This window comes from Aphelocoma coerulescens, chromosome 21, assembly GCF_041296385.1.
Source record: "Aphelocoma coerulescens isolate FSJ_1873_10779 chromosome 21, UR_Acoe_1.0, whole genome shotgun sequence".
Lineage (NCBI taxonomy): Eukaryota > Metazoa > Chordata > Aves > Passeriformes > Corvidae > Aphelocoma > Aphelocoma coerulescens.
In genome coordinates this window covers 6339855-6367610 of record NC_091034.1, presented here as the reverse complement: position 1 = coordinate 6367610, position 27756 = coordinate 6339855, and the positions used below count along the sequence as shown (strand labels likewise).

The 27756-nt window shown below is 42.5% G+C and overlaps 1 protein-coding gene across 1 annotated transcript in view; it reads left to right on the top strand.

Annotated features, from left to right (window-relative positions):
- Positions 1-27756, top strand: part of PLCH2 (phospholipase C eta 2) — a 74068-nt gene that overhangs the window by 161 nt on the left and 46151 nt on the right. Inside the window, exon 2 of the mRNA XM_069034876.1 lies at positions 8367-8853. Within this exon, the coding sequence (XP_068890977.1) occupies positions 8742-8853 (112 nt within the window). The 5' untranslated portion in view covers positions 8367-8741. The remainder of the gene's footprint in view (positions 1-8366; positions 8854-27756) is intronic.

The window sequence follows — 27756 nt, the reverse complement described above, 5'->3', positions numbered from 1 at the left end:
ATAATACTTTATCCCAGGAGTGTGCACAGCCTTATGGCTGTAACTGAATTTGCTACTACTTTTCCTCTTGTCTTTTTTGAGGAGGAGGGAGAATGGAAAGAACATCATGTCTAATGCTTGTTTTATTTTATCATACTTTCTCTTGTTCATAAAATGATCAGGAACCCGGGAATTCTGTTAGCCCTAAATTTTTAGATTCTCTGAGCTTGTAGGGATGAAGAAAACCACATTTGTGATTCAAGTTTAGACTTTTCTAACTGGATAACTGCTTTTTTCAATATGAAAGATGACTGCATTCATTCTGAACTGCTAACCTGAGCCTTGAGCTTTCCCAGGTGTACTGAGCCAAAATGAAAACTGACTTGGATAAGAGAGGTTGGATGTAAAATAAATTTCAGGTACTTAAATAAAATACCAGTTTAGCAATAGAATGTTGCTGATTCTGTGCCTGAACAGCCAAGTCTTAATTTGAGAGGAAAGACATGCATGACACTTTGAAAAGATATGCATGTTTGGTTTGGTTTTTTTTTTTAATATTTTAATTTTTTAAAAAATTTTGCTCGTTCTTTTGGGCTATAGAGAAAGAGTTTTCAATTCTTTCCTGGCATAAAAGTGTGGGTAATGCTTGCAGAGATGTGGCAAATAATAAGGATGGCTGGATTGCTAGGGCTGTGTATGCTCCAAATGCCTCAGGGTTCAGATGTAGGTCTTAAAAATACCCTGAATCCTCAGGGTGATAACTTCTAGAACCCTGTTTTGTTTCATGGTAGAGGTAGGTTGCTTGTTATAAAATAAAACAGAAGTCGGGTAAGATTTGTGGTTGATTTGAGATACGAAATTGATGCCACATTCAGAATGGAGCTCGAAGTTAAGTTATTGTTCAAAAGAATGTGGTGAAAGTTTTGTCTATTGAGAGAGCTTTTTTTGTCCTTACTGGGGGGGTAAAAACTGTGCTGGGGAGAATTACTTTTTGCCCGGTGAGATTAGCTCTGAGAAACTGTTCAGTGCAAGTGAAGGACGGGGCTGTGAGGGAAGGCCGGTGAGTGCCGAGGACACCATGAGTTATCTAAGTGTGGCCAAGGCTGGGTGGTGTCAGAGTTACTGTGTTCTGGTGGCCTCAGGACTGGCTGGGGGGGACAGGGACAAACGTTCCCTCTGCTCTGAGCTCTTCTGCAGGAGCACTGCTTGTTGCAGGCTGTCTGCTTCGGGCACAGAGGATTTATTACACAGAGTAGAGTCCATGACCAGATACAGATATTTGTCATGGCACAGCAGTTAACAATAGGCTTTTTCTATTCAATAAGCAATATTTTACCAGAATTGCTTCTGTCATGCCCAGTTTTATAATATAAACCTGTGTAACTGAATCTTGAAACACTCAGGGCTCGCTGAGTCTTATATTTAATGACTCTATTGGCAAGATGAACTCCTATAATGCAGCATATTTTGATCATTCTCAGCCAAAGAACAAGTTTGTTCTGGCTTTGCAAAAAGGGATAACATTCCAGTTTATAGCCAACTCCTTCTACATTATCTGAAAAGGCTTTTGTTTTCATTCATCATTTCTGTGATTTAGCTGAATTAAAAGCTACTCCATACTTACCCCAAGGTGGCTGAGAGCATCTTAGTGAGTGGTCCTGCAGGAACAACAAAGCAATAAAATATATGGTGTGCAAGGTTCTTCTATGTACTCATAGTTTCAAAACAACACAATCTCACTTTGGTTTTGAAATAAATGGTACAGAGCCCTCAGTTCCTAAATATAGCTCAAAGGGGACAACATACTTGTGAATATCACTGGAATTTTTTCTTGTTAATTTGTCCAGAGCTGAGAAAATGACTGTATAAATGAATTTGAATGGGTTATAGGATGAGGCTGAAGAGATTTTTCAGCAAAGATAGTCTTGCAGTTTCCCAAGGATCATCTGAATTTACTGCAACACAATTTTCATCCACCCAGATATCTCAGCTCTGCATTAGTTATCTTTAAAATTACCCATTTCTTCCCATGAAAAGCTTACATTGACCTGATCTTACTACTGAAATAGATTCTCCAGTGTAATACCTGAATCTTCTTCCACTTTCACTGTCTTGACCTCATTTGTGAGTTCACCTCTGCTCCTGTTGGTCTTGCTGGATGATGCAAACCTTGTGTCCATCACTTGTGACAATTCCTGATGGCAGCTGTGACATGAGCAGTAGGTACAGACCCTGCATCCAGGCTCAGCTGGCAGAGAAGGAAGGCCCTGCATGACATGAGCCACGCCCTGTTCCAATGGGACAGCTATCCATAGCCACTGTGTACGACTCCCCAGCCCAGTTTTTGCTGCAAGTCACTGTGGAATTCTGGTCTCCACATTACTGCTTCGGGCACAGACTCTAAATCTGTAGGGAATTTCCAAATTTTTTATTCATTGTTTAATCTGCCGTCATTTTGTGGGGGTGGAGCGCTTCCCCTCAGCACATGTAGGTGCACAGCAGAGTCATTGGATAGGTACCTGCACAGTGCAGGCTGTGACAAACCTTTACACATGCTGAGACAAAGTTCTGAGCTTCCTTCCTGCTCTTTTTCTGTACTTTGCAGTCTGGCAGACTGCACGTGAGGCTGCTCAGTCCAGAGAGAAATTTTGGGTGCAGACATCAAGACAAGCATGACCTGAGTGAGGACTTAGATCCATTTGCATCACAAATACAGCATGAAACCTGAGAGACTGATTTTGGTATACCTGGTTCTGATCTGGCCCTGCATTTTTTATTGTCCATCACAGCCTCACTTGTTTCCATTTAACTGGGGAATGGCTCCTGTAGAATCTTCTGACATCTTAATAGTTGCCAGGGAGCTCTGGGTTGCCTCAGACATGACAAGGGAAATCTGGTGGGAAGGTGAAGGAGCTTTCCATGTTAACATTCCTGGGAGAGATTGAAAGTGCTGCACAAGCTCTGTAGTTCCCATTCCCTGAGGTGTTGTTTGCCAAGGGCCATTATGCTGAAACTTGAAACTTGCAGTAGCACTTTTTGTGTTCAATCTGGTGTACAGAGGATGTCTCCTCTCAGCTCTCCTTGCAGGATTAGTTACTGCAAGATAACTTAAAAGAAGCTTCTCCCTTCCACTTCTCCCCTTCAACATAACCCCCCCCACCACCTCTATAGCTTGTTATTCCGGATTTCCTACTGCCCTTAGATGCTGGAATGGACTTTCTGGAAGTTTTCTCTGCCTTTAACTGAAAACATGTAATTTGTGTTTTTATTAATTTAAAAAACAACAACAAAATAAAAAGGAGTAAGGAATGGAGCCTGAGGAAACAATGGCAGCTGCAACTGAGGTGCCTGGAAGAAGTTCTATAGCCTGCAGAGGAGAATCTCAAAAACACAACTTTGGGATGAGTTATAATGGCATTATGTAGTGTGATTGCTGCAAGGACTATGGGAAATATTTTCTATTTAAACAACAGGGTTTTGTCTCCTACCGTATAAAATGACCTATCCCACTTCTTTCCCTCCTGTGAGTTTAGACTGAGATGAGGTTATTGAAGTAATGTTATTTATTGACTAACCAAGTACTAAAGTCCACGATAAGGTGGAGAGCGAAGCAGAGCTGTGCTTTGATATTTATTGGATCAGGCCCTAAAGACTCACTGCCTTGTAGTTCCCATGTCTGCACGTCACTGCCCTCTGTTTGATAAAATGAGGATGGATTGAGTGGTTCCCAGACCCATTCCTGCTATTAAAGAAGGAGATTCACTCATTTAAGAAATTGGTTTGGATGTTTCGGAAAAAAAAAAATTAAAACTGCAGCGTTCTCTTGAAGTTGCCAAGCACAAGCGTGTTTTTCTTGTTTGCAATGTTCTCTTAGTGTCTGTCTGCCTGTGCTTGGGCTCTTGTGTTTGGCCCTACCCGGCATCCTCAGGAGCAAGCTGATTGTTTGCCACTGCCTTGGGAAAGGGGAACACAAGTTGCCACCTTCTCTCTAACTCCCCCAGCATAAATTATTCCTTAATATCCAAGAGATTAATCAGTGCAGCAATAAGCTGCTGTACAGAATTAAAGCAGTTTGATTAAAGACATTATTCTTAAAAGAAATCCCTGCTCATTTAGATGAAATTGAAGAAAATATTTAAAAAAAAATCAGACTTCTGGAGAGAGACCAAGACTGCCAGCATGAGCATTATTAGAATTATAGATCTCCTGATTACGAGTGGCACTGGAGCCCATAGTCTATCTCCTCCTCAGTATGACTCACAAATTCCCAAGTGCAGCAGAACCTTTTCCAGCAATCCTCACTTTCTGTCTGTCTCCTAACAAGGAGATCTTCCTCCCCTCATTTCTTCTCTGAGGCTTTTTGTTTTTGGTGGTCTAGAGTATGAAACTTTTATTTTCAAAGTTCTTTTGAGCCAAGCTATTGGATGAGATTTAGAGCTTTGCTTAATTAGTTCCCTTTGCTTCCTAATAGAAATTGCCTGTTCTCCCTTGCTAATACAAAATGCAAATGTTCTTCAGAAGCAAGAGGCTGTTGTGTTTCCATTGTCACTTCAGACAGGTCTGGGAACTGGCTGGTGACAAGTAATGATGGTGAAACCAAGAGGGGTTTTGGCAATTCAGGATAAATAGGGAAAGGGATTACAAACAAGTATATCCCTATAGATAGAAATTGTTTAAAATTTCACATTTTGTTTCAGAAAGTGAATGCTAAAGTCATATGACATGGTCCATACAAACCTGAAATAAATAATTTGGCTTTAATAATAAGTCTCCTTACTTGCATAAGGAATATGCAGTTACATCATGCAACAAAAATGCAGGGCTCCTGCATGTGCAGCTCCAGCTCAGGCTGTAAGGGGTGGGTGAGGAAAAGCTGACAAATATTAAGTGTTCCTTTTAAGTGGGATGACTCTGTTCTGGGTGAAGGTGAAAAAACACCAGGCTGCCAGAATGGTATTCTGGTGTCCTCTTGACTGCCTTTTCTTCACTTTCTGCTTTTTAACTGAGTTGTTTGCCAGGGGACTCTGTTGCATGCCAGAGTGTTGGCTGTGTGCTCTGTCCCTTGGGAAAAAGAATGCGGGCTCACACCCTAAGGTGTGGGCTCACCCCCTTGTTCCATGGGGCTGGAGCAGCCTCCTCTCCTTTGGAGCTGCTCTGGCTGTGCACTGACGTGCCTGGGCGTGCAGATTATCTCCGTGCAATTGCCCACTGAATGGAGCTGCATTCCTTAAAATGAGCAGCGTGTCAGCTGGAACCACACTACAGCTTAAAAGCAAATCCCAGCTCTCACATTTAAATGTTTTAAAGTATTAATTTTTTTCTCTCATTTGATGGCACTTTGATCTTTTATCCATTGATCTGCTTCCTGATCAAACTATTCAGGTTTAAGTGATGACTTAGTTTTTGTGTGTTTCATCCATGGTATCAGTGTATCTATTCTGGGAGGATATCAGAGCTTGTCTGAGTTCTGTGCCTGCCACACAAAACCTCCCTGAACAAAAGCAGGTCTTGTGGGGTTAAGCTTTAAATGCTACAGTGATATAAAAATGGCTAGAGAATTGTTAATGGTGTACACAGCTTTTATTGTCTGTAAGTGATATGGATCCTGTCTCTAGCGTTTTAAGTCCTTTTTTTTCAAGCAAATACAGAACCTCACACAATAATACTCAGGTAGGGCTCTTAGCCTGAGCAGACAGTTTAAATCTTGTTCATGTGGTCTGAACAGATCCAGTTGCTCTCTTTTGGCTGTTTGATGTCTTCTGCCAATGAGCAGTGCTGTTCTCAGGGCCACAGTGCTTCCTACTGTAACAGAGGTGAGGTATTTCCAGACAGTGCAACTGATATTTTCCATCATACAACCTTCACAGTAGATTTTCCAGGAAAGCCACAGCTTCTTTCCTTTAGTTTAATAGGAAGTCTGGGCCCTGAATGTTGTTCTGAGACACCAATCTGTATTTTTAGGGATTCATTGTATACTTTTCCATTGGCTGCGTAGGATTTATGGGGATTGGTTTGGGGAGAGGGGCTGGGCTTTTATTTTTTACCAACACAGGTATGCTGAAGATAGGGAGGAGAAGAAGGAAACTCTGAAGACCTGTAGGAAGCTGTAAAAGGTGGGAGTGAGTGCAGGAAGAGTATCTTTTGCATGGAAAGTGAAGACATTCAGAAATAGCTGCCTCAAAGTAGCTTCACTTTCAGATCATAACAAAGCATAAAGAACATTAATTTGACATAACTCAAGACAATAAAATATTTAACGAGCCACATCAATGTAAAGCTCATCTGCTTTCACTGCAATGATGCTGGTCTGGCACCAGCAGGAGCACCCATGCCCATTCAGTCTTCCTCACCCTCATGGATATGTTCTTTGGTGTATAATGAGTCACAGTGATTGAACTTCCTACAACGGAAATGGCCTTTCAAAAAAAACCCTGAAGCAAAGAGGTGAGAGAGTCTGCAGAGTAAATGCCCACCAGTTCAGCTTCCTGCAAAGGAAATAGGCTGATCTTGTCTTGATGTTAAAACAGTTTCATCTGTCCTATGAGCTGTGGCTTCCTGGATTAATCCCAGGGTTAAACATTCAGTGCCCAGGTACCAGGAATGGCACTTTGTGGCTAGTGGCTATAAAGTTGTGGTCAGGAGAGCTGCCCAGATGACCAAAGCAGATAACTGAGGCAGTGCCTGTCATCTGTAGAAGTGCCTGCCCAGAGCATGCAATTGAGCAGCTCCAGAAATGCTGTTGAGTGCAGTTTTGGTTTTTTCCCTGGACAAGTTCATTTAAATGCTGACATGCCTTCTAACGTCTACTTTGGGTTCTGTTCTAAAAAAATCAAGTCAGCTCTGTGTAAGTAAGTGTATTTTTGGTATCAGTTCAAGGATTAACCTAAAGAAATTTTGGGATGCACAAAATGAATACATGAAATGTATTAAATGGATACATGGAAATATGTGATGTGCTTTTATTCAGTCTAAAGCAGAATGTTTGCTCTGTATTCTTTTACCTAATTATGTCCATGTAGGGAATGAATGTGAAGGGATACAATTACAGGGACAGGTGACAGCATGTACAAGAATGAATATTTGGGGGGCACAAGATGTATCTTTGATAATCTATTACCTTCCTCCCCCCTCAATCCTGTCAATTTATGAAATATGCCCTAAGATTATAATTTTGGTTTTAGTTACTCTAGCTGTGCTCTGTAATAAGGATATTCTTTGCCAAATGAATGTCACTCTTTGATATGCCCAAAACTATTTCAGAGCCACAGGATGCCCTTTGAGATATTTCCCATTTAAATGTGGAAACAAATGATAGTAATGATACTGATTTTCTACAGGATTAATATTTCCAAGCACTGCTGTCCCAAAGATGAAGTTGCCATGCACTTGGCTCCACATAAGGGTGTTGCTTCACTGACTGATGCTCCCTCTGAACAGAGGAGCTTTGACAGCACAGAGAATGGAGAAGGTGGGGCTTGGTGAAAAGATAATGGCAGGGAGGAAGTGACTTCCCAAAGAAGCTGAATGAGGGACTAAAGACAAGGAGAGAGGTACAGCTTCAAACAGGCAGATGTTCAATAAGGAAATTCTCTTACTCATTTTTTGCTACAGATGTCTCAAACCCCCTCCTCTATTTCTAATCACTGTAATTAATAGTGAGCTTCATTGCCCTCTCTCTTTAAAGTAATGTCAAACTGGATCTGTGCTTTCACAACAAAACATGTTAGGGCAATGTTTCAGAGCTCAACTTGTAATTACAAACTGAAGGAGACTCCCAGAGATTCAAACAGTTACCAGCACTAAGTAGGATCCCAGGTTTCTGCCTGGTGTGATTGCTGTTTTGGAGGGAGTCTTCTTTGACCTTCTTTCTCTGAGGAAGGTGTGCACTGAAAGTTTTGGAAAGGTGAGTCTTCTGTATCCAGTGGGCAGAAGATGGTAAGAAGAGGGAAAGGGAATGCCAGACAATGACAAAGAGATACAGTATGGAGACAGCTGACAAAAGGTAAGAGGGGCAAAGAGCTTTAAGAGTTAGAGATGGAAGTGAAGGTAGAAGCCAACATCAGGCAGAGTCCTTTGGGAATGTACCCGATAGATTCACTGGTTATGCAGAATGACTGAGTTAAGTGTGTGTGTGTATATTATATCTATGTGTGTTTGTGTATAAAATAATTGACTCCATCATGAGTACTTTGGTTTCTGGAGAAGTTGCTGCTGGCAAAAATGGAGCTTTGTCTGTTTGTGGAAAATCCTGGGGTGAGGGAAGGAAGAGTTGATGCCTTCTGTCTGCTGAGGTCAGTCCATTGAATGTCACCTATGTTCCTGTAGTAAATATCTCACAGTAAACACTTAAAGTAACTTCCACTGTTTAAAAAAAATGTCTTCTCCAGGGTAGCCACATGCAAGAAACACTGGGAAGATACACGGAATGTTTGTGACTCCTGTGCTCCTGGGAAGGCCCCTCACATCCCTCCTGTCAAGACTGAGCTCCGTGGTTCTTTCTCCACACTGATACTACAAATTCTGTTGTTCAATGAGTGGAATATGTATCAGAAGAATTAAACCAGGACAGTCTCCTGAATGTGGAATTCCAGAGAAGGCACTCACTGGCACTCCCAAAGCAAGCAAACCAGCAGCATCCTGAAATTGTTGCTTTTTCTTGGATATTTTCATTGCTTGACTGAAACTTTCTGTGGATATCTGCCCTAAAGTGCTTTGTTTGACTTGGAGCAAGCACTGTTGCTAGGCTGCTCTGAAAGCTTGAGATGGCTCTGACTTCTCCAAAATCTCTAGCAGGGGATTTGACACAAAGAGAAGAATCCATTCTCCATGAGGGAAACTGCTGCCATTTCCTCTCTGCAAACATCCTCACAGTAGGTGAGTGGAAGGGTACCATCCTTTCATGTCATAGTTTGGTATTGAAAATGCACTCTTTCTTCTCCAAATTTACTTTTATTGTATTGAGATTTCATATGGGACTGCTAGTTTTCCTTAAATTTGAAAGAACTGTGCTTGTGTGTTCCTCAGTCCCTTTTTCCTGTGTGGTTGGTATTGTGACTAGAGTTTGGGTAAAGTGTATTAAAAAATCCCCAAAACAACCATTGCCCTGTATGCTGAGGATAACTTTGAATCAATCTTTCTTCTGTCCTCGCTTGTACAGTCTGTGAGGTTTCAGTCATGTGAAGGGACCTTCATGTGTAAAACTTGTAAAAAATGTAAATGTCATATCCTGGGATGAGACTGTCAAGAGATTGCAACTTTTTTCCTTGATTCTTTCCAGTGCTTCTGGAAAATCTTTCTTGAAGTTGATGAGACTGGGATTCATAGTGCCTCAGGTTGTGGCTGTGTGCCACGGAGTTGTCTGAACTGAGCTGGGAGATGCAGAGCTCAAAGAATGACTATTGTTGGCTGTTGCTCTTTTTTCAGTGTTGACAGCTCGCGCAGGGGAAAATGAGCTCTTCTCTTAGGAAGCTCTGGAGATTACAGATGTGATTGTGCACATCAAGTGTAGACTGGAGATTGGGTAGGAGGGAGGGAATTGTGTAACTGATGTCTGTGGCAGATGAATTTTTGCTATGGGAGACATCTGAGGGAGGAGGGGCTGGGTTTTTTGCATTTAAAATAAATTAAAAAAAGATTATTTCACTTAATATTTAAATCAAAACTTCATTTATTCAACACAGGACTCATTTGCTTGAAATACATTTAATTTACTGCCTACAATAATGAAATAGACAGCACTAAAAGTTTTGGCTGGGTTTTCATAGGACCTAATTTTGTAATTTTGGTTAAATATCCAGCAATCGTGAGATCAGTTTCGCTTTTTGTTGGCTTACAATTTGTGCTGATATTTTTTACCAGCTGAAAATATTTATATTGTTGGATTATTAAAAATAGCCTGTCAATGTGATAATTAATCCATGATTGATTGTTGTTATCCTAGTTCTTATCATTCTTACACATTTACTGATGTTACTTTTCCTAGTAGAGCCATCAAGCCATTATCATTGTCTAAGTGTGCTTCTTTCCTTATATTGATTTGCAAGGAGTTTGAAAAAGCAAAGTGCAGAAATTTAGATGTGAAATGGGTGTATTGCATCATTTGTGTGTTCTGGCACTACAGAAGTAAGATGATCTATTCCAGTTATTGCTATATCGTATAAACTGACTGTTAGGGAACTAGTTTTTTATTTGTAGGGTGATGACTCCTGAATGTGCATTACATATTTCTGTATGTGAAGCTCTGTCAGTGTGCAAACGTAGGACAAAGTGCAAAGAAAAGGCAGAAATAGATGGAGGGGAAGAAAGTCTGCATTGTGCCTGGGCAGCACTTCCAGCATTCCAATGCAAGTGGGTCTGGACCTAAACAAAAGCTGGTCTGGGCTCAGGAATCCCTTTGCAGGCTGGTTCAGAACACCCACTTGAGCCTGGCCTTGACTCCCTCCTCATTAACTCTTTCCATGGCTCTGTTGAAATGCAGTGACAGCTCTGATCTGATTTTGCCTCTGCACTGTCATAGACACTGAGCCACCTGCACAGACGTGACTGTGGCACAGCTGAGCTGCTGCCTGGAGCAGCCTGTGCCTTCAGAAATAACATTTCAGCTTTGTCAGGCCCAGGATGTCAAATGCAACGCTTCCCTTTTCGTATTTGGGTGAGTTTGTCTGCCAGAAAACTTAGGAAAGGACGGAGCTGGAGAGTTCAACCACTTGTTGCAATAAATCCAGGAAGTTAATTAAGTGTCCCTCAATTGATCATTTGGCCCCACAGTATCATAGTTACCTGCAATCTACTTCTGTGCTTACTCACCTTCAGTGGTTTGGAACTCTTGGCACTCTTGTGCAGCTTTCTGGTGTTTCATCAACTGAGACACTTTTCAAAACCTGTTGCTTTTTTTGCGGTGAAATCTCTGCTTTTCTGTGTAGGCTGTACATGGATGAGGAAGCAGATTGCTATGTGAAAAGGAAATCTGAGTGGAATGCAATTAACTTTTACATAATTTGGTTATATATAATGTCATTAGTCCTTATTACAGCAGCATTGGGAGAGTCCAAAATCAAGAAGGGATATGGCAAATTCAGTAATCCTCTATTTTCAAATACGCTCTGGCATGTCTAGACTCACTTTTCCCTTGTAATCTGATGAAAGAGTGTTGTGCACAGACATGCAAAATCCTGTTTGCTTAGATATGTGGTACATCAGATTAGCCTGGAGAAGCGCTTGAGCTGGCCTTCAGCTGGGGCTCCAACATCTGCCTGTCTGTGAGCAGCTGCTGTCATGGCAGGGCTTGGGCTGGGGCATCTCCACAGGTCCCTTCCAACCCAAACCACTCCATGGCACAAGCTGAGCTGAAGAACAGACACACAGGTGATATTTTGTGAATTGGCACCAGCTGGCTAACAGGAATTTCGATTAAAGTTAGATTTCTGTGAAACTGCCCATCAGCTAAAGATAAAATGTGACCTGATACTGCAGTTCTGCCTGTTCTGCATGTACAGGGGAATGAGTGAAGAACAGGACCTGGTTTGGGTTTGAATTTTGTTGGTGCAGTTTGATTCCAATCTGAACAGACACACTGTTATGCCTTTAATGCTTGAACTTAAACATGTCATACTCCTCAACTTGGTATGACATTGACAGTGGTGCTACAAAACTGTGACACCAGATCCTGAAGGTTTAGCACAGTCTCAACTGAGAATTATGTTTTCAAAACCTTTTTTCTTCCTGAATGGAGGACAAGGCTGTAGTGTAAAGAACACTGAGAGCTGCTGTTTGTCCTCCCTTTTGCTGCAGAGGCAGAAATGCACAAGCGAGGTTTGCAGAATGCACAGTTGTTTCCTTTGTTGGCAATGTCAGCTTATACTAATTTATGTTAATGAGTCCACAGACTGATCTAATGGAGATGTGAATCTAAGGATACAATACTGGACTGCTCAGCAGATCCAGATTCTAGTTCTGATTGTGTTACTGCCTTCTTGTTTGACTCTTTTTGTAACTTCATTTCATCCTTATGTTGTCTCTTACTCTGATTATAAATGGGAACTGCTATTCCTGCACGACAGACACCTCTCAGTCATGTCTGGGTCTTTTTTACGTGTTCTGAAATACAAATGATAATAATGTCCAACCTCAGCAATTCAGAACTGAAATTGCTATGGTAAGATCTGGAGAGTGACAATAGTGGCTGCTGATATCAGCTGCTTGGGATCTGTTCTGCAGCATGCACTCTGCAGACCACAAAGGAGTCTGAACCCTGGAGGTTTTTAATCCTGGGTGGTGGTGGCCTGGAATAGATCTGAGGACTGATGGAACAGTGAAACTGAATCAATTTTCAGTTTGTGAAAAAGGCTGGTTTCGGACGTCCAGGCTCATGCAGAGTTCTTTAATATTGTTGAAGTCTTAGAAGGAAAATTGTTTGAAAGCATTCAGTCTTTGAGCATTTTTATATCACATTAAGAGATGACAAACTTGTAAGAAATTGTCCCTTTCTGTGAAGAAGAGTGCATTGTAAAGGAAGAGGAATTGTCTTGAGGTCACTGCAGGCAGAGGTAACCTTGGCTGGGGCTCAGCACCCGAGGGCAGCGCTGCCTCAGCTCTGTCCATACATTCACACTCCATAAATACATCTCCTGCACCTGACGGAGGGCAGGGATGTGTGAATCAGGTACGAGGCACAAGGTACCTGCAGGATGTGTGGTTCAGCAGGCAGTGCTTGCTGCCAGCAAAGGGCTGAGCAGGAGGCTCAGGCTTAGGAGTCCAGAATGAACCCCTGGAGCCCAGGACCTTGAATTTTGTTATGACTGTGCTGAACGTCAGTATCTTGTCTTTCAGCTGATGTGACTCAGATTCCTTTTTCCTGTCTTTGAGGAATGTATATTTGTTTCCTTAATGACTTCAGTTTGAATCAAATGAGCTTTTTGAGCCTTGCCATTTAGGCCCAAATAGATTCAACAAGCAATGAAAATCTCTAAGGCTTTCTAGATTAATTTCTTTCATAGTTTTGTTTGGTTGGGGTTTTTGTTTGCCTGTTTTTTGGTGAAGTGCATTGTAATGTAGGTTTTGGAGACTCTGTGCCAAGATGCCTCAAGGTGTTTAGTCTCTAACTCCTATTCAGGCTCAGACATTCCTGCTGCAATCTCTTGGAAGGTAGGAGCCTAAATACCAGTGAATTGACACCTGCAATGGAGCAGGGAGGTATCTGCTTTGTCTCCAGCCCACACAGCCTCTGCCCTTGGATAGTGATTCTGGTTTAGAATCAGGAAATACTAATAACCACCTGCCTTTGTCTCAGTGGAGGTTTGTTAGGATAAATGTGTGGAAGGTTGTGAGTCTGACATGAAAAGCGATGGGCACCACAAAGGTGCTTCCAACAGAGCTCTGCTGTGCCAGTCCTTCTCTGTGGTCTGTAGGAATCTTGCAGTTTGGCCTCACCTTTCTTTGCTCTGTGCTAGTGAATCATGAGGCTGTAATAAAAAGGGGATCGTTACCTGGATACTCAATTTATGTGGCAGCTCTGCTTCTCCTGTAAAAGTTACTGGGGAAAACGAGATAAAAGGCACTGACTGAACTGTTGCAGAATCAGAGTATTTTTCTGGATTAGAAACTGAATCACCTGAATGTTACCATCTGTTTCTTTCTTCTCCTTCTGCCCCCTCAAGTGTTCCTGCCCTATCTCATCTATCTGCTGCTGCCTGTAAAGATTTTGGAAGTGTGTAGTGGGAAATGAGACAAATCCGGCAGAACAAACAGCATCGTTTGCAGCCCATTCCCGATTCAGGACCTTGCTCGTACAATGGGCTGTATCGCGGTTGCCATCTACCGGGTGAACGTGTGCTCGTGGTCACACAGCCTCCAAACAGCCACTCCATCCTGCCAGAAACCAGGGCTGGGAAGTTTCAGCTGCCTCTGAACCAGCTGAGTACTGCTATTCCTGGAGCTTTTGTACCTGGCTTCCCTTGAGGGATTAACCAGGGTAGCTGCTACTTGTAACCACCGCTACTTGCAAGGCAGAATAAAAGTTCTTGATAGATGTACCTGGTAACAGGGAAGTTACCCCAGTGTGATCCTAATAACAGTGAAATAGGTAAAAATCATGCTCAGTCAGATGGTTAGAATAAGTACCATATGTTTAGAGGTAGTAAACCAACTTCTGGATTGTCTGAACCAGTGCTGGAGCAATTAAAAATAAGATGGTTATAATGCTGAGAGAGGAAAAAGATGTTCTTTTCGTTCATTCATATGGGTGCTCAGCCTGTGTGTTGTCAGAGATGGGAGGGGAGGAAATCCAATATTCATTAACGAAGTACAACGATATTGGCATTATCTGTGGGAAGTTCTGGAGATACTGCCATTAGCTGTGAATAAGCCTGTCAATCAAAGCCACTCAGGGGGATGCTGCTCTGGGAGGCACTGTAAACAAAAGCTGAGTCTCTCCCTCTTTGCTTTCTCATAAGCAAATTATTTGTATCTGCTGATGGTTTAGGTAAACTTAATCCCCCTGGAAGCCACTGCATGCAGGTACAGGCAACTGACCCTTAGCCTGTGTGTCTTACAGCATGACTGGCTTTGGTTTGCATTTGGAGTTTGGCAAATAGTTTTTTAAAATCCAAGCAGTCCCTGACTGTGATACTGTGAAATCTCCCTGGGTTTTGGTATTACTCACCTCCTTAGACATTTCAATGCCCTTCATCTCCAAGCAGTTTTCTATTTATCTTCACATCAGAATCTTATCTGTCAGTTTGATCTGAGGTTAAATGCTTCATCAGAGAGAGGAATGCTTTGTTTCTTGAGAGAACAGATAACTACAGTTGTCTTCTGAAGCAAACCATAGTGGTTTTCTACAGTTATCAAGCTATGAGGAACCACTTGATGCATGGCTGCTGCCATCTCCCAGGCAAATCTATGATCCTTCAGCTGCATTGCTGGTTCTGTAGAGAAGAAATGAGAATATTCTTGAACTCATGATCTCAGCAGTACAAACCAAGAGTTAAACCTATTTAGCCACTGTGAGGAGAAGCTGTTCTATTATGGACCTTTTATGCTGAAAATGCTCTGCACAAAATAGAAGAGCTGTGAATAGTTTAGGGAAGAGTGACTGAAATTATTTTTGACAGTATCAGAACCACTGATATTTCCCTGGAGTGATAATCTTTTTCCCTGCTGAAATACTGAAGCTCCAAGCAATTGGCTCAGTGAAGAAGACAAAAGATTTCAAACCTGTTTAGACGCTATTCTAATCCCCTTAACTGGTGTCTCTCTGAACTGAAAGGCAGGATGTTGATTCCTAGTAGGCCAGCAGGATTTGTGATTGGATCTAGGGAAGAAAAAACTCGGGGTCTGAGGTCTGTGTCGCAGTGAATGAACTGTGTGTTGACATATGCAGGTACTTAGAAAGTGTGGGACCATCAGTGAAAGTCAGAAGAAAGTCATTCCAAGAGAGTGTGCTTCAGCACCAGGCAAGTCTTCTAACAGTGGCAGAAGCAGGAGATGGGTTGCTGTCAAGATAATGCTTAAAAATCAAGAAATGAAACTTAATGAAAGTTCAGAATGCTCATTTGCTAGAATTAAATATGAAAATAGAAATACCTTAGAAGCACTAGCATTCAGATCCGTGATTGCAGAACAGGTTTTGTTCTCATTTACCAGCAGAAAAAAGGAATAGATGGACTACAAAGTACTGTTTGAAGTAGGGAGGGAAAATGGTTTGTGCTTAATCCTGCATGCTGTTCTCTGGAGGAAAATGGTTAGTGAGGAAAATCTAGTTAATTTGACTCGTTTTTCTCATAGAGCTCTAAGTAAAAATTTGCATCAGAGAGGTTTTACTGTGGGCAGGGATTAGAAAGTTAAAACTCTCTCAACAGATGCAAATATCTACAGAGTTTTATATGTACATACATACATACATATATACATGTATTTATATATATATATAATAGTTCTCCCAGAAAAACACTAAACTTGGGGAAACCTTTGCAGCCCTGGATGAGTGTGGAACTGGCTATGGGTGATGTTACTAAACTGTGTTTCTTTTTCAGAACAGGTGGTTGAGAAAGTGAGGCAAGATCATCTGTTCTTACCTGACTGAAAATTCACTGCAGAGGAACAAACAGGATTATGTTCTTACCTTGAAAATTTAAGTGTTTGGGGATGAAGGTGGATACACAGGTGCTTCCACATTTCATTCTTCTAGCAGCAGTGGATTTGGTTTCGTTGCAAACAATTCTATTCAGTTTTGGATGTTCAGGGTTAGAGGTTTTAAATGCTCTACCTGAAGAAGCAACAAGCATTAGTTGGTGGAGAATAAATCCCTATTAGAGACCTCTGTAAGTCCCTCTGTAGGGACTGGGGAACAAAGTAAACTTAAAAAGTTCATAGGATTTGTGACCCTTAGTCCCTCTGACGTAATTGAAAAGGGGCACCTTGTGTAGTTGTAGGAAATCATGGCTGTGGTGGTGCCTGACTGTAGTTCCCAGTTAAGCAGTGGAAGAGAAAAGCAGAGGAAACCTTAAAAGAAGGAACTGGAGCATTAAACAGCTGTCAGAGAGAATCCCCTGTTGCCTTAGAGGGGCAGACATTTCAGTGTCAACTGAGATGCACCAGGAAGGAGATGTCAGTCAGCGAAGAGTTAATTGCTCCAGCAAAAAGTAGTTTAGATAAAATCCTACCTCTTCTCTCTCCCCCGCTTCCTTGGTGTTGTGTACAGGAAAGGAGCTTGTACATCACAAAACTGACAGTGATTCCTCAGTGACTGAGCTAATAAACGGGATGAAATTTAAACTGCCTTCTCACACGGACACAGAGAGAGACTTGCAGAAGAGGGAGCAAGACGGAGGGAAAATGCAGAGTATTTTTACTTCCTAACATAGGCAATTGAGAAAAACACTCTTATTTCTACAAGACAATGGATTTAGGAAGCCCATCGCAGAAACACAGTAGGTGGATTTATTCTTTTTACTGCATCCACTAGAATTTTAGCTAGAAGATAAATTGTACTCGTGCTTACGGGGGCAGTTGTTGTTTAGTAGTACTTTCATAACACCACATTACTCTTCCTTTTCCTCACTCGCTCAGAGATATTCAGCTGTTTGACCCTGTTTGTTAGAGGATAATATTTTTTAGATCTTATCAGCACACTGTCATTCCAAAAGATCTTTTAAGAAGGCATGTTTTATTAATTATAGCCATAGTACCTAGATGAATACAAAGATTGTTAAGTAAATGAAAATCCATTCCACTTACAGCAAATGAAACATGTACTGATTCAGAGAAACTGTAATGCCAAGGACAGAGCAATTCCCAGTTCTCTGAATGAATTTGTTTACTCCAGAGCAGTTGCAGCAGCTGTAGAAATTGCATTTGAGTGTGCCTTGCAAAGTTTACTGATGGAGGAAAGGAAGGCTGGCTTTTAAACAGGAGAAACTCCATCACAATGCACTGTGCTAAACTCTGCCCATCATTTCTTAATGTCATTAATCACTGCTGTGTGTACAGCATCATTTCTGCAGCCACACACTGCTGGTGTACCTGCGATCTCTCCGTGATTATACAGTAGTTCTCCTGGTGTAGATTATGCTGATCAGATTTGATTGTGCAGTCACTCTTATCTTTGCCTGTGGGACAGAGTTCATTAAAGCCATTACCATGTGCAGTTCTCCGATGGTTCTGCAGTGTTGTATGTTCCTGTGGCTCTGCACATGCATTTGTCAGCTGCATGTCTCATGGCAAAGTGTGATTGTGCAGAGGGGGCTGTTCCTCGGGTCTGTGTCTGCTTGAGGATCACGCTACTGCATCTCTAATGATGGTTTTAACACTACAGGTACCCTGTGTGATGAGCCATTTGGAGGAGATAATTAATCAAGTAAATGACTGACAAGTAAATTACAGCCAGCACTCACTGTTAGAAGCACCTGCAGGCATTCAGGTGCTGTGCAAGCCAGGTCCTCAGTTCTATTCTGCATTTTCCTTCTCTTGGTGGGCTTTATATAACCTTCTCCGCTCATCTCACATGCATTTGCACAGTCCTACTGAGATGATTAATCCTCAGCTGGAAGAGCTTTTTAAATAGTACAAGTACCAGATATTAGATTCAAGCTTCTTACAGACAGCGTAGGGATAAAGTCTGGATTCTCTGCACAGCGTATCATAGTTGTGATGTCCTGTAAATGTAGTTGTGAAATCAGAGAGACTTTGCCAATAACTATCTCCAGAGAATCTCTGCTGAGTTCTTCACTGTCTGGTTCAGAGCCTGATTTGCTTTCCTGCCCTGAGTTCAGGTGGCTGGACAGGCTGTGCTGTGAGCAGTTTGCTGTTTGCTTCTCAGCTAAGTTGTGAACTGGCTGCAAGTACCACCCGAGGTGTGCAGATTTCCCACCTTGGCCAGAATAAAGTTTAAAGCAACAATAAAAGTTAGAATTGTGAGGGAGTTGTGAAGATTTCATGCTACTGTTTTGTTGTGAAAAGTGCAGCATAAGGAGGTAATTTAGGGACAAGAGACAATGCACTGACAGACTGTGCCATTCATTTTTATAGCAGAGAAAAAGCTGTCCTATCAGTCCCCAGCACCTGAACAGGTGATGCTTATGCTCTCTATGGATAAGATGCCCTTACTTGTGAGAAGTGAGGAGGCTTGGTCAAGTCTCTGGAAGACACTACTTGGATTGACACAGCCTTTTGTGTCTTAGACTTGTAGTTCGTGCAGTGCCCTGTGCACTGAATCCTTGTGTCCTTCTACCCCAGTCTGTTTGCAGGTCTGTTTGCAGTTTCTGTGAGGATCGAACAGCAGGTGGTTGTGCTGCTCTCGGTTTCCCTTCCTGCCCTGGACAGTGGCTGTGCTGCTCCGGGCTGATTCCAGCGCTGCCGCATTGGACGGGAGAGCTTTTCCTGGTGCGGAGCGCGCTCCGTGCGCCCGCAGCGCATCCCGGCGGCAGCGAGGGATAACCGCGGCCGTGGGGGAGGCGATTGTCCCCTCCTCAGCGCCGCTTCTGAGGCCACACCGAGCGCTGTTTCCAGTTGTGGCTCCTCAGCGCACGGTGATGTTTCCAACTCGAGATCCAGCAGCGCTTGGTCGGGTGTTAGGTTCTGGAGCATGTGATGCGCAAGCTTATTACAAACTTAGAAACTTCTTCAGCAGCCCTTCTTCACCTTTTTCCTTATTTGCGGGCTTTGTATTTTCAAATGGCATCAGTTCCCATGACTAAGAACTCTGTTAGTGAGAATTAACAATGTATTTCTGGTGAGAATATCAATTCACTTAGGACCTTCACTCCCAGTTCAGACTGACACAAGATAGCGAAGACCTTTGATACCCACGTGCTTGTGGCGAGTTTTTCATTTGGGGTTTTGTTCTTTCCCCGTGTTTCTGGGCCAGCTTTCATGCCATGCCCCTGCTGTTCAGCCATTCATGTTCGTAAGAGGCTAGTTCTAACCCTCTTAAAAAAGAAAACCCAGCTGAGGTCAAACCTGGCAGCACAGCTTTGATGCTTGCTGCTGTGGCGGAGAATTCAAAGTTTAGTCCCCCACAGCTCTCTCCCCTCAGAGCAGTCTCTTCATTTATTCATACATTATTAACTGGTGATTTGAGTAACAGATGCGTGGGGGGGGCATCCATAATTTATTACAAGGATGAACAACCCGTGGCCTGTGGACAGTGAGGACAGGCTAAATTCCCTGGGCTGGTGGGGGCAGGGGTTTCCCTTAAAGAGAGACAGGAGGGTTTCATGCACTGGGGCCTTTGGGCACCTGGGGATAAGCTCAGCTTTGAGTGAAAATTCTGATCCTGGAAATTTCCAAGGCTTGTGCCTGAGAGGTCAGAGCAAACATAAAGTGGGCACAGGGTATCACTAAGAACAGTGAAGCTGCTGCTTGCAGGTTATTTTTTTTGCTGCTCAAACTGGCTAATCACATAAACTGCATTCTGTGCTTTCATTTAATAGCTAAAAGGGGTGACAGTGATTGTAATTTAGCAGTGACAGGCAGAGATGTGTGCAGAAAATTGACTTGCAGCAAGTTCCTGTGCTAAGACAGGAACTGCAGCCCCTCTGTGCTGTTTGTAGGACAGCCCTGGTGCTTGGGATGTGACAGGGCCTAGACTTGTGTCTCTTGAACCCTCTTATTTGCTCTGCTGGATTTTGGGTCAGGTTTATGTGATTTTTCTGTCTCTAGTAAGGAAGTACTTGAAAAGCCCCTCTTTGAAGTGCAAGACTTCAGGAAAATTTTACAGTGAACATCTTAACTAGAAGTGGCTTGAGAAACTTGAATGAAATCACTTACTTTGGCTTTATGGATTTCCACCAAATGGGAAATGCTCCATGAACCAGAATTTTTTTAGGCTTGCATGTGCTTTATAAGCCATTAACTATTTTGGTGAACCAAAACACGTTGATTCAAAATGCATGTATTATTTTGGGACCATTCCTTTGTAGAAATCCTGAAAGAAAACCTTCCCAATTCTTGTCACAATTCTCTGCTGCAGCACTGTCCACTGATGGTTCCAATACTTGAAAGAAATCTAAGCAAATATAGTTGTCATAAGACATGAACTGTGACTAGTAATAGGAATAGAATAAATATACTTGCTAAAAGAAGAAAAGGGACTTTTGGAACAAAGCCTTCCAGTCCCATATGTTTTAATTCCGCCTGTGCCAGTCTGCATTTGTGTCATGGCTGAGTCTTTGGTTCCTTCAGGAGGTGATCCAAAGGAAGACTTTGGCACCCTTAGTGGTTCTTGGAAAGAAACTTGAGTTTTATTCTTGAGTCTCTTCCATTTCTAACTTAAAGCCCATCTGTGAAAGCCCAATATTCTGAGTTAGGATTTTGCAGCACAGGTCTGTTATAATATTCTGATATCTTTGTGCTGAACAAATGGCACTGGTGGCATTGAAGGAACTGAGGCACAGTCAGTTCTTTCACTGTTGGGTTTTATTAATAAACAGCAAAGATCAAAATGCCACTTTTAATGGTGTCCTCATGGCAGTGTGTGTGTTAAAACCAACATGTCTGTGCAGTTCAGCTCTGGAATTGGAGCAATCCTGGCTCTGTCCACACACAATGTGTGGCACAGCAGCTCACTGCAGCAGGCTCTGTGAGGAATGTTTACATCCTGGCCTGGAGAAGGACACAACACATTCTCTGAGCAGGGCGTTACCTGGTACCTGGGCACCAACAAAATCTCAGCTGAGGGGAGAAAATCACTGAGCAGGGAATTGCAGCCCCCCCAGGGGCTGTGTGAGAGCCCAGCAGGAGTGACCTGTGACAGGGAACGAGTCTGTGACTCCACGGAGCAGCTCGGGTGGAAGATGTGGTGGAGCTGCCTGGGGATGACAGGGCAAATGAATGCAATTACCTTTATAATAAAATGTACTCGGTATTTTTGTAATAGTCTCTGACTGACAGCTGGGAGAAGGGGCATGAAAGGGAAGGTAGGTGAACTAGCTTGCAGGTATGAAACAGAGCTCAGGATTTTAGCTGTGTAACACAGTTTAAATTCCACATCTCTGCATCTTGCAGAGAAACCTAATTTTTTTAAATCTCCACAGGCTTCTCGGAGACAGAAGATGCTAATTTTAGAAATGTGGCAGCTCGTCTTCTTCCCCACCCCCTTCCATTTGCTGCCAGAATGCTTAACAATCCAGTAAACAAGCTGTAGGAAAAAGGGGGAATAACCTCAAGAGCTGAGGTTGATGTTGGCCTCTTGTCCATGGCATTTTTGGGGGAGGATTTGCCCCCTGCCCGTGGGTCTTGAGTTTGAAACCGATTTAAAAATAGAAGAGTAACAGTTGAACTGACAGTGAAAAGAAGTATTTAAAGGTGCAGTAATCGTGGCTGGCAGCCCCTTTTCTGACCTGATTAATTCTGCACCAGTACTCAGGATAGTCTAAATTAAAGCATTGCATAAGGAGAGTGCTGGGAAGTAAAGGAACAGGCCTGAAAATTTCATGTAGAACTCGGATATCTCGTATTTGGTTGCTCTACACACTGAAAACGTGACACAGAAATCTCATATATCTGCTTAGGGAGTTTGTGATAATTACAAAATACAAAGTACACTGTAACAAGGTCTGATTTGAGATACCTTTTTCCTGTCCAAAAAGGTGTGTTAGTTCCTCTTAATGAGTACCCAGAGTCCTAATTAGTGCAGATAGTGAATGATTATTTCCACACTCTATACTGATCTGCTTGTGTTGCTGCATCTTCATCGTCTGCTTCAATCTTGTGTGGGCAAACAAAGTTTGGAAAATGTTTATCCAAACCCAGATGTGTTAGGGTTGCAACCATCTAATTATTAGGCCTTAGAGTGCAAATTGTTTTGTCCTCATTTTGGCAACAGGTTGAGTGATCTGAGTGTGTTAGGTAGAATTTTCACTATGAAACTTTTTAATTTAAGAACTTCTGACACAAAGTACCCCAAATTCCTTTGGCTTAAAAAGGCCCAGAACTTTCCAACTTTTATTGTAGAAGTCCTTTATTATAACTGCTCTTGTGGGCACTTGAAGCTGTGTGTGCATAAATAGATAGGAAAATGTTCTAAATTAGGCATTAATTGCTGTATGACTAAAAGTTTTGTGTTAGACCTGCACATGACACACGTGTGTGTTCAGTCTAGAAAATCTGCTATTTTTAAAGTCGGAAATGTGAGGCAGTGAAGTGTTCATTACATTTGGAACACGTGGATAATAAATCTGCTTAAATTTAACATGCATCATAATTTCAAACACCCTCGAGTGTCTGGAAAGTTTAACAAAGCATGAATGCCTCATCTACTTTGTGCCTGCACAGAGCAATGCATTTATCTTTTCCAATTTATTTGGGACAATGGAGCAGAGTGCAGCACAGCTGTTTTCTATGGATGCAAGCATATGTGTCTTCTATTACTAATTAGTAATCGATTCCACCCCACTGTGCGTTTTTCATGGCTCAACTGTCTGAGAACTGTGTCTGTGCTCAGAAATCCATGTCAGAGTTGTGACTGAATGAATTGCAAGTTTTGATTTTGGGAGAGAATTAGCTCAGGAGATTTTGTCATATGTGTCAGGGTGCTGTCTGCTGAAAAATGAAATGATTAACTTATTTCTTTGCTCCATTCCTGTCTTGGGTATCTCATACCTTGTCCCCAGCACACAGCAAAGATGTGATTTACCCTGAAGCAGGTTGTTATCTGTTCACAGGGACAATCCATGTAGTTCAGGCAGCCATGATTCTCTGCTGGTTGTGGTTGTTTTGTACCTTTTCCACATCTCTCCCACAGTGCTGACACTGGATTCTCAGAGGCAGCAGAGCTTTGCAGACAATGGGCTGTAGGCTAGAAATATGTCAAAAGCAGTAACAGGACCAGGAGCAGGGAGCTGTGAGCACGCTCCCTCTACTACCAACAGCAGAAACATGGAATAAAACAACTGTGCTGGGCTGCACTCAAACAAGAATATTAAGGCATTTCTATTTCTAAGGGGAGAAGAAAGATTGCATGGAGAAACAAAGGGATCTGAGGTAATTTAATATTAATCTCTGTGAGCTGTGTCTCTGTTGCTTGGATGCATCTGGAATAACCAGACCCATTGGAGTAGCTGGGGTTTAGCACCTCACCAGAGGAGTTGACAAAACTAAGAAGAAAAGACAGGGGAAGTATTGGGTGGAAGGAACTGCAGTCACAGGGAAGGGAAATGACCTCCAGGATTGTACTTCAAACACAATTCCTTCCCAGGACACCCGGAAGATCTGCCTGCCCTAAGGTGTCCTGCTGGCGAGGGCAGGTGGGTGTTTGCCTGACACCTCTGGCTGTGCAGACTTCCTGCATTTGGGAATCGGCTCTGGCTGCAGGTGAGGCAGCAGCAGAGCCCCACACTCACTCTCCAAGGCAGCTTCTACTGGTGCCTGTGGGCTGCTTGTAGTTTGTCAGATATTTAATGATACTACAATGAGAGCAGTTGTACAGCAAGATATAACACAGAGTTTGACTTCCCAGTTATAAAGCTTGGAGGGACAAAGAGAAGCAGCAAGCCAAAGGATCTTTACATTTTGCTTTTAGTGATCTTAAAAGAAGTAGCAGGAAATTCCAGCAGCAAACACATCTGTTTGTCTGCAGCTGTCACTGCAGCACCTCCAGACTTTATCACCTGCACACAGTATAAACTACATACTGAAGTGTTTTTGCTTAAACAAAGTGGTCCAGACAATCATCTTTCCCTCATTTTCAGATTGTTAGTCAGAAGTTTGAAAACATGTTGAAAACTTGTTATAAAAATCCACAGGAAATGGAAGTGCTGCATAGAGGCTCATGGTGTGAGTAGGGCTGGGGTTGTGGTGTTGTGGACTGTTCTTGTCACTGGAGTGGTTGAGAACTCACAACTGGTTCATTGTGGTTGGTAGTTGAGCTTTACTTCTAGAGGCTTTCTAAGGCCCCAAGATCTGTTTGAAACTGTCTTTGCCTTCTTTCATTACTGCCTTTCCCCCTTCTCTACTAGACACAAGCATCTTCCCATCTTTTGTAACACAGATTTTCTTGGAAGAATGTGTGTTTGCTGAAAACCTCAAACAGCCAAGATGATTTATGGGTCTATGAGAAAATAGGCCACCAAAACACTTCAGTTCTTCCAATCTCCAAATTACAGAAAGATCTAAGACTAAAATAATAAAGATTGCGAATGTTGTTTATTCTGAAACTCTGTGGTGAAAAAATCAGGTTAAACCAGCTCAGTTCAAACAACTTTCTCAGTGTTCTCTTTGCTTATGGTGTTCAATAGAAGTTTGGGAGAAGGGGGATGAAAGGGAGGCCCAAAAGAATGGTTGGTATCTCGGAGAGCCAAAGGAATGGTTGTTATCTCTGTGTTACAAACAGGCTGGTGAGCCCCAGGGAGGTGAGCTGGTCAGTGGCAGAGGGTTTCAGGAGCAGGTACAATTTAGTTGTTAGGTTTTGGTTCCTGTCCTGCTGTCAGACACATGTGACAGGACATGAGCCTGTAGCACTGGGCATGTGAAGGATGTTACCTTTGTTCCTCTGCCTGAAGAGAAACAGAAGGCAATGGACAGCACACAGTACCACAGTGTCTGATTTTATTACAGAAAAAGTCACAAAACTTACTTATGGAAAGCATCTAATTGGTATTTACAGCACATTCAATGCCCGTCATTTTGCCCTCTATTTGAGTTGACAATGGAGAAGTTATTACTTGCAAGCTGTGAGAGTTTTGATAGCAGCTTTCAAGTCAATTGTTGTTTTGTTTTAGTTGAACAGAATGTTGGTGGTTGTTTTCACTGTTTATATCCCACAAAGATAATTTTATTTGGAGAAATCTATCTTGTACACAGTGTGCTGGGCTTCTTCACCTTTTCTCTGCAGAAAGTACATGGGAAGGTATCAAGGGGACCTAGGGAGAATTTAAAATTACAAAGACAAAACTATTGCTGCACTAGATTGTGCAATCCCGTGGCATCATCTGGTGCAGGGCTGGAAATTCATCATTCTACTGGATGTTGAATTTATTGTTGACTCAGGATCTTATCATTTTCTAATCTGATAGTGTTTGTCTTGGTTACTGTCTGTAAACATTTGGCAAGAAAACCTTAATTTGAAACTTCCCAACTCTTCATATGTTAAAAGAATGGTGATTTTGTTCTATGTCTTGCCACCTGCTGTTCTCTTCTGTGGTACATTGGTAACTATGGGAACAAAAACTTAAGAACAGACACCCACATGTGTTGAAGTTGATTTATACAAGGTCTTGAAGTGATGCCACGGATTGTGAGAGATGGAGCTCTCTGGATGGAGTGTGATGGCTTTCAACGAGGGCTCAGTGTTTGACTTTCATAAGTTATTTAGAATGTCCCTGGCATTGTGGATGTTCCATTCTCCCCTTAACTGTGGTGTAACATGGTGGTGCTGCATTTCCCAGCTGTCTCATTCTGTCCCCAGCAGTGCTAACACCCCTCCCCTGCACTGGGCAACAAGATCTCTGTTATTTTTATCAGGAAATGGGTCTTAAGAATGTGATAAAATATGGCAGCTGGAGCCTTGGGATGAAGGGTGTATGTGTAGGTGAATGTGTAGTCGAATTATAATGTAGCCTTATAGTGTGTGGCACTGTGACCTGACAAAGCTGTGCTTATCAGTCAAAGCTTGGGTGGTTTGTGCTGTTTCTCTGGAAGTGCCCTGTTCCTTCCCCAGCAAGCAGCCAGGATGGTGCTGTGGTTGTGTGCCAGAAGTCTGGGGTAGATCAGGATCCTCTATGGACAGTGCAGCCATACAGCAGGGGCAGATCTTTCTCATGTCATGGCTCATCTCTTCTAACCGGGGTCAGCTGCTTGGTGCCATCACACTGGGCTTTCTCTGCATATCTTGGAAAGTAGCAACTGAGAGAATTCCTGGCCCCTTTTAGTCCCTTCTTAGGACTTAAACCTTTGTGATGTGACAGCACCACACCACAAGTCACTCTTCTGCTCTGGTTGGTAGAGCTGGAGAGCTGGGAATGGAGGATGAAGGAATTAGGGCATGCTATGCTTTGTATAATATGGAACTGACAACGGTGTAAGTTTGCTCCATGCCAGAGCACTGTGCCAGAGCACTGTGCTCTCCAAACTGGAGTGCTGCTGACCTTTCCCAGTCACTTATGCACTTCTGGTGTGAATCAGAGTCCACGAAAGCCAGATAAAAGTCCATCATTGATTTCAAGAGTCAGCAGATTGTCTTTGCACAGAGGAATTTCCTGGTTTAGACTAGACATTACTTGGAATAAGATAATGTAAAATGCTTTGGTCTCGGTGATAGCACAGTCTGTGTTCTCTTTATTTCAAAAAATTTGCATGTGTTGTGAAGGCATTCAGGTTTTTTCTCTGACAATTGTTCTGTGACCCTGTTCTAACTGCACAGCAAAAAAACTCCCAGAGATACAAAACATTTCATTTTATGAAGTTGATACCATACAGTAATTAGGTACTGATTCTGAATCTCTAATGGTCTCAGATGGGAGTATATTTTTCTTTCTAAAGAAAGCATAACCTTGTAAAGCAAAAAGCTTTGCTCAGTTTGATGGAGTAATTAGTGAATTAGTTGATCATCCTTAGCTGTTACCTTTTAATTTGCTCTGTCTCTTGATCAAGTTGTGAGGAATAGGTAGTGTTGAATGGGAGGTTTGTCCCTAGCAGTGAATTGAGCCTACCCTGCAGTGTGAAGACTTCCTGCCCTGAGATTCCCCAGAGAAGTTGTCTGACAGGCACTTTCTGGGCCTCAGCACTTACCCATCTTCTCCCTTCTGATATGAGACAGGGATTTATTGATAACCTGTGCTTGCCTACAGGAAATAAGAAGAGAAATGAGAGTTACTTGTGGGATAAACCTGGCACATTCTCTGCAGTATTTACCCTGATAAGCCTGTGTTAAAGCACAGTGGCTGCAAGAGGAATTACCCAAATGTAATGTGGTGTAAATACATGAGGCCCCAGAGGCTCCTGCAGTAAGTGCTCCTCAAGTGCTCCTGGATGGGTTGCTCAGGAGATGAGACCCCAGGGGACACAGCTAGTGCTAAAAACCACTAAGCAAATAGGGTAATGTTTTATTGAAAATAAACTTCAGCCAAATCCTGGACTCATCCCTTAGATGGCAAGGACCATGGGATTCATGCCTAAATGAAATTTGTAGAGGGTTGTGCCAGATCTTGCAAAGATCTTGATCTTTCTGCAGTGGCGACTGATACCTAAAATGCAAAGATGATGTAGGATGAAAACAGCAGGGCAATCCAGCTGCAACAATCCTCCTGCTGGGAGCTATGAAGGAGAGTCAGCATTCCCAGTTTG